Raw genomic sequence first — 7,550 nt, 5'->3', positions numbered from 1 at the left:
AATCCCATTTGGCATCTAAACTTCCATCTGTTTGTTAGCAGGTTTGTGCTACTTTTCTAAAGGGCATGTCAGTCCCAAAGACATTCAAAGAAAGGAGTCTGCTAGGAGCAAAGGAGCCAACTAGCACCAAAGCACCTAAAGAACAACAACAACAACCACGCCAGGGCATTAGCGGCTGAAATCAATGTTTTGCTGACTTTGCAAGAGAGAGCTGATATGCTTTTTCCTTCTGATATGAATATTACCAAGGACAGACTTCATGTAGGAGAGCAGAAGTTCAAGTTCTGGGCCAAAGATCAATCTGGAACAAAACAACACTACAGTAAAGAGAAATCTAATGTTTTTAGAGTACTAGGGTTACTCTGGCAGCAGCTTGGTTGTTTATTTAGCTGCTGCAAGTGGAATAAATCTGACAAGACACACCAGCACACTGCTCTAACTGATAAGCCTGGCTTCCCATTGATTCCCAGCTTATTACATTATGAGACACTTCTGATCACTATCTTCAATAGTGCCTGAAGTTAGGCTAAGTTCATTTGGAAGTTCATTTGGCATAGATATTTGCCTTCAAGGCAGGTGTGCTTTTTCCCCTCATGCCCTATTTGTAACATATCTTTAAGGAGATATTCATAGGGGTGAAGACATTTACATTTACATTTCTTTAATATATTTTCTTTTCCGTAATTCTACCCTGTTTCCCTGAAAATAAAACCTAAACTGAAAATAAGCCTTAGTATGATTTTTCAGGATGCTCATAATATAAGCCCTACCCCCAAAATAAGCCCTAGTTAAGTGAAAGCCCGCCCTCCACCACTGTGCTGCAACCAGAAGATGACATGGCTGTAACTGAAAACAACATAGATTGTTGTACATGAAAAAAAATAAAACATCCCCCGAAAATAAGCCCTACTGCTTTTAATGGAGCAAAAATTAATATAAGACCCTGTCGTATTTTCGGGGAAACACAGTATAACTTTCTGTAATACAGGGAAATGAAAGTAACCACACTACTCCATATTTATTTATCATCTATGTATTTATCATGGATGAAGAGGTGTATGCATTATGGTAAGGAAGTGTTGTTTTTTTGATGGAAAGTATTTCAGATTTTAAAAAAAAATTAAAATAGGTTAAAGGTGCAGTTACAGTGGACCCTTGACTTACAGATGGCTTGACTTAGAGACTTTTTGAGTTACAGACTTCTCTGGCCGCAAAATGTAGGTTTGACTTGCAGACTGCGATTTGACTTGCAGACCAGAAAAAAACCAAAATGGAACAAAAACGGCCTGTTACGGGATTAATCGGTTTTCAATGCACTGTAGGTCAATGGAGACTTGACTTACAGACTTTTTGACTTGAGAACCGCCTTCCAATATGGATTAAGTTCTCAAGTCAAGACCCCACTGTACAGCCACTACTGAGAGCAAGTGCTATAAGAGTCAGAGGATAGATCCAAAAATGCATGATACTAATATCTGAGAAATAATTGACAGAGTTGGTGAATTGTTGACTACAAATCACATATCTCAGCCAACTTCCAGCCAGCACTATCCTGGGGAACAGGTCCTAGAGAAGGGCTCTTCAGTGTGTAATCCTTTTTCATAGAATCATAGAAAAGTGAAGTTGGAAGGGGAATACAAGGCCATCAAGTCCAACCCTCTGCTCAGTGCAGGAATACAATCAAAGCATATCTGCCAGGTGATTATCTAAGTTTTTCTTGAATGCCTCCAGTGTTGGAGCACCCACCAACATTTTAACTTGCTGAGTCCAATTTCCAGAGTCATCAATTCATCCACATTGTGGGAATGTATTGCTAGGTCTTGTAGTCCAAGGTCCAAACATCGTGCACCTCCACAAAAGGCACTGAGTGTATAGATCTCTCTAGAGATTAGTGAAAGGTGCTCCATAGGCAATTGCTTACCCTAAATTTGATGCTGCTCGAAGTTGAAGGAACTCTGGTCTACTACATATCCCAAATTCCTCTGCCCTGTCAGTCAAGTGCAGAAAAACAGACCCCTGTTGTAGTGGGTTGGGTGAGGAGATGTCTAGAGACAAATGTCATATTTCTGTAAAATACACATGACAACTTGCTGCAAAAAAGCTCCTATGCATAACGTGGGATTAATCAGTAATGCAGACAAAGACACAAGCCTGGTGAAACCCATCTTGCCAAGAACTGCTGGACTTAACACCTAAGAGCAACTTTTCTGGCAAAATCCATCTTGCCATGTATGTTAAAACTTTACGTTTTGGACTTGGAAGTTCTTCACATTGGTACAAACCTGATGAAGTGGTGTTTCAATCCATGAAAGCTCATTTACTGTATAATGATTTTTCAGTGGTCTATAAAGATATTGCCTATTTTTGCATTTGGATTTTATTTTGTTTGGACCACACAGCTACCCTTTACTTCTACATTCATGATACTGCTGTACTGAAACCAGAGAATTAGGCAAAGTCAAAAGTTCATGATACATTTCCTGTTGTACACAGAAAACAGTCTGCAAGAGATACAGCATACTGATCTGTACTTTTCCCTTAACACTGTACCAAGAAACAAGATACGTAACAGCAGCAACAAAACAGTACAAATCTATCACTTTCCTTAATTTCTAATCTGACGGTTCACATTCTATTAACCCAATACATACTGTGGCCAGCCTAGCAACTGACAATCTCATCTCCATGTCTTTGAATTCTCAAGAAGGCAGGAAAACAAGATTATCGAACACTAATTCCTCCTAGCATTCAGAAAATCAATTAAAACCCATCTTATCAGAGAAGCTTTCAGAGATATCCTTGCCACATGACAAACTATTATGTTGTTATCTTTTATTTTGTTTTCTGACTGATATTGCCATGGAGCATTCGTTTTTTTGTTTGTTTTTTAGTGAGATGATTGATGGGGGAGTTGGGCATTTTTATGTTTGTTTCTTTTTATGTAAGCTGCCCAGGGTAGTGGCATGTAATGAAATGAGTGGGATAAAAGTCTAAATAAAAAATTAAAATAAATAAATAATCAGTGGGTGATCACATGGCTAGTGAGCTGTATTTGGCTGGCTGGGTCACAAATTTAGTAAAGTCTATCTTTGCCAGTTACAGAATCATGCCTTACACATTTTTCCCCAGGAAGGTTTTGAACTATCCACTTAGTCCCTATATGTTATCATCACTAAGCCACAGTATTTGCAATTGAAATGATCACACATTCTTACCTACATATTTGTGCCTCCACTACTCCCTTTCATCATTTCTTTGTTCCTTGTGTTTATTTTAAACGGAAGTAAACCACCCACAGTACATCTTTCTCATGGTCTTGCTATATATATCAACTGGTTGCTGTTAATTCTGGGAATACATGGGTTACACAAACAATCTCTTGTCACAAAAACAAATGAAAGCATTAAAGCACTTAATGCATCAAATGGTCTGTCCATGACTGCATTGAACAACACCCAGTTCTGGATAATTTAAAGACTTACACAACACAGGTCTGCAAACAATATAAAATGCAAAATCCTCTGTCAATGCGCAGGAAGAAATCTTTGCATTTTCAACTTCACTGTGTATTCTTTTGTGGAGTGTCACAGCTAAGTCACACACAATCCCACTAAATTAAGTGAGGCTGATCACCCAGGAACCAAAACTTTTAGGAGGACTGAACACAACAGACAAAAGTGTGAGCATTTCACTGAGCAATGGTAGGACAGTACCCTCACACCATCATCCTAGCACAGCTGATTTATGAATGGCTTCAACATACGTGTTACATTGTTGGTGTTGGCACCCGCATCAAGTTATCTCTGGCTTTTGGTAATCCTACAAAAAAAAAAAAGTGACTTCCAAAATGTCCTGTCATTAACAGCCCTGCTCAGCTGTAACAAATTCAAGGCTGTGCGTTCCTTTATAGAATCATTCAATTGCTCCATTAGTCAGTAACTACCAAAACTATAATCTATGCAACTATAATGTCTCTCCACCTCAGTTCCTTTCTTCCTAGATACTGTAGTCATGCTGAGATTTCATGGTGTTCAGCACCTTGAGCGTGCCTCTCTAGCCGTTTTTTCGCGCTCTATGCTTTCAGTACTCGCGCGCAAAATAAGGTACCCGCCCCCTTTCTCCAATGGCTATTAGCCGATTGGTGGCCTGCGCTCGAGGGCGGGGCGAGGGCGCGTGCGGCTGGCCTATCACGCGAGCCTGTTATGCGCACGTGACAGGAAAGGACCGACGGAAGAGGAACGAGCGAGAACCGGGTGTTTTCAAGGAGCCGAAGAACGTGTGAAGGCTCTGGGCCTCCCCCAGTTCCTTTTCCGACACGGGTTTGGTTGTCCTTCATTGATTTCGCGCGCCCATTTATTTTGACGGCATGTGGGGCGGTCACGGTGAGAGCGAGCGGGCATGTCTGTTTATGGCCATTTTCTATCCCCAAAGGCTGCCAGAAGTTTCCTGAGGGGAGGGTCTCGGAGAGAGAGGAATTGTGAAAGAAAGAAAGAAAGAAAGAAAGAAAGGACGAGTAAATGAGCCACTGCAGATAAAACAAAGGGAAGAATGTGCGGACAACTTTCCTGATGGTGGACTACAACTCCCGTCACAAGACTGATGGGAGTTGCAGTCCCGCAGGGGCCACCGCTGAAATGAGGGCCGGGGTGGGGGTTAAGAGTCATTCCGGGAGAGTCTGTCGCCTCAGCCCCCTCAGGCACTTATCCTCCTGCCAAAAGTTGAAGCAAGTCTTAATCGCAGCATTAGGGATTGTGTCAGGCCAGCTGCTCCCTCAGAGTACCTCCCTCTGTGCTGGCGCCAAGTGTTCGGTAGCAGTGGTTCTGATCCTTGGGTAACCCTGATGTTCTTGAACTGCAACTCCCAGAAGCCTTCATCGCTAGCTGTGCTGGCCAGGGCTTCTGGGAACTGCAGTCCCAGAACCCCTTGGTTACCCAAGGTTCAGAACCACTTGTGGGAATGACTTAAAACAAAACACTCCCAAGGGGGCGCCTTGAGTGAACCATCCATCTCCATGACGTTGTCCAGTCACTTGCCAGCTCGCTCTCTGTCCTTCTGCTACTGTTCGGCAGTTAAGATTTAGTTGTACAGTAGTTAGGTTTCCCTGTAGTTCAAACTTTCAAAGTAAGCACTCTGATATTTTTGTTGGGGCCCTAGTTTCCTTCTCTTTTCTTATCCTCTGTTCTTGCTCATTAGCCTATAAATGTATGGGCATTGTCAATTTTCTGTAATAATTTTACTAAATAATATAATAATGTTGTACTGTAATAGCAGTAAAATCTTCCCATGCTTGTGGACTTGGGAAGTGCAGACAGCATCAGCCACACACAAGTACAAGGGTACTTGGGATAACTTGAAGCTTACAGATGCCTCAGAAATATTTAGAGGGTGGCGGGGAAGCAGTCCCAGACAGTGTCATAACTGAAAGGTGTAGAATACCGTGTGAGGGAGAAACAAAAGCTAACATGATGGAAAATAGAATACTGTAGAGTGGATGAAAAGAAAGAGTGAGATCCCTATGTATTAAAAGGGTGGAAAGAATCACCTTATTCAATCAAATACTCTGTTTTCAAATTCTCCAGGGACAGAAGTGAGAAATAAAATGTTTTAACGTAGCCTGGACTGGGCACTGGTGTGTCCACTGAAACCTACCCAAAGGAAGGAAAATGCCATGTTTAATAGGCATAGAACGCCGATGTGAGGAGGGCTGGAAGCAAAGATGGAGAGAAAGAGCCAGGCATTCTACACTGAAGCATATTGCAGGATCCTAGTTGTAATTTCTGACTCTCTCACTTTTTTTTGTGGGCAGCTATAGTGAATCGCTTCTGAAATAAATATAAAACCATTTTTAATGTAGCTGTTGCTCCAGTTGTTTAAAAGTCCAGAGACTAAAAGTCTGAAAACAGCATTGCTAGTCTTTTCCTTTACAATATTTACTTCAATTTTATTTCTAGGTGGCTTTGACAGTGCTTATGGTGGTGGTGGTGGTGGTGGATATTCACAGTCACCTGGAGGGTTTGCATCACCCTCTGCAACCCAAGGTGAAAAGAAATTGGTATGTAGCTTACTTGAAAAAGAAAGGCCTCATGCTCTTCTTTGGGTTGGAAAAGGGTTATCTTCTGAAAAAGTTGTTCCCCCTGAAAGAGCAATTTTATAAGATGATGTACAAGTTACTAATACATGGGCTAGCATCCTATTTGCTTATACAGTTGCAAAAATGTAGTTGCACAACATTTATGTTTGCACAACCATGTGCATGGTGGTGAAATCGGATGAGTGACTAGTCGAGCAAAATACCAGAGAAAACCACTGTATGACTGCTGCTAAGCACATGGTTTTTCTCATTTTTATTTTGGCAACAGTTCTACATTTTGAGATCTGTCTCTTCTGGCAGGAATGTGACATATACTTTCTTAATACAGAATGGCACAGCGGTACTCTTATACAGAGTATGATATGTAAGCCTAGTTTGTTAAATAAGTAACATATTCATATTGGTGGCATAATGGTTTTAATAGTATAAAAAAGGGTCAACTGGAAAAATCCCAGGCTCTAGATTGCCGTAACATGTTGCCACATAGCCATGGGAGAAGGCAGACCCATCCCCTGTGCAAAAATATTCCCCACAGTAGCAAGGCTAATGGCTCTTGCTTCTAGGAACCACAGTTCACATTTAAAGAAGGCGTACATACCTCACATGCTTTGTTTTCATTAATTTGTTTTAAACCAGAAAGGGACTTCCCAGTCATTTCCAATTTCAGTTTAGAGGTAGTGGCATGGATAGTTGCGTTGGATTCTTTGAAAGGGGATAAGTCCAAAGATCTGCTTGAGAAGCCTACCTCTTTATGCCATAGGGGTTTGATTTTTCATTCTATCTTTGTTTCATTTTCATTTCCAGCCTTGTTCACTTGGAAACAAGCATGGCATAATTTTAAATTATTGCTTGACTGGGGTTTCAGAAATTCTTTATAGACTCAATTTACATGTCTGTTGAAGTGATGTGCATAATATTGCAGTAATGGGACTTTGTTAGAATAGTTTCACAACTCTTATTCTTCTTAGAATTCTTTCTGTTTTGCTTATTGCTTTGCTTAGAATTCTTTGTGTTTTGCTTATTATTTGGAAAATTGCTTATTCAGTTTTCCAAATTGAAGCGGAATGTCTTTCTTGATCCCAGCAATGTCATTCTTTGATATGGAAGAACAAATTCTCAAACATGTTAAGGATTTTTGTTCTTCGCAGAGGTCAAGATCACAGAATATTGTGCCATGTACAGTGTCCCAGTTACTTTCTGCTGAACAGGTGGATGATGCTTTCAAGGTCCAAGAAGTTGAACTTTCACAGGTAAATAGGTTACTACCTCTGCTGTATCCTGATTAGTTTTGGGGTGGTCTCTGGATTGCTAGAACCATATGGGTTGTTTCGCCATGGTACTGCTTAATTATTTGATTTCTAAGACACATCCTCTTCTATTTATGACAAACTATTATCTATTCAAAGTAAATCAACTTGTAGCTGAAATTTTGGCCCTTACAATTCTAATTATTAATTAT

The 7,550-nt window shown here is 40.6% G+C and overlaps 1 protein-coding gene across 1 annotated transcript in view; it reads left to right on the top strand.

The window, feature by feature from the left end:
- The first annotated feature begins 4,193 nt into the window (after window positions 1–4,193).
- Window positions 4,194–7,550, top strand: part of RPA2 (replication protein A2) — a 21,265-nt gene continuing 17,908 nt past the window's right edge. The window contains exons 1-3 of the mRNA XM_020810532.3: window positions 4,194–4,382; window positions 5,952–6,052; window positions 7,240–7,341. Coding sequence (XP_020666191.3) covers window positions 4,367–4,382; window positions 5,952–6,052; window positions 7,240–7,341 — 219 coding nt within the window. The 5' untranslated portion in view covers window positions 4,194–4,366. The remainder of the gene's footprint in view (window positions 4,383–5,951; window positions 6,053–7,239; window positions 7,342–7,550) is intronic.

The sequence above is a fragment of the Pogona vitticeps genome, chromosome 9, assembly GCF_051106095.1.
Source record: "Pogona vitticeps strain Pit_001003342236 chromosome 9, PviZW2.1, whole genome shotgun sequence".
NCBI lineage: Eukaryota > Metazoa > Chordata > Lepidosauria > Squamata > Agamidae > Pogona > Pogona vitticeps.
The sequence above is the reverse complement of the archived record's forward strand: the minus strand, read 5'-3'. Positions and strand labels throughout refer to the sequence as shown.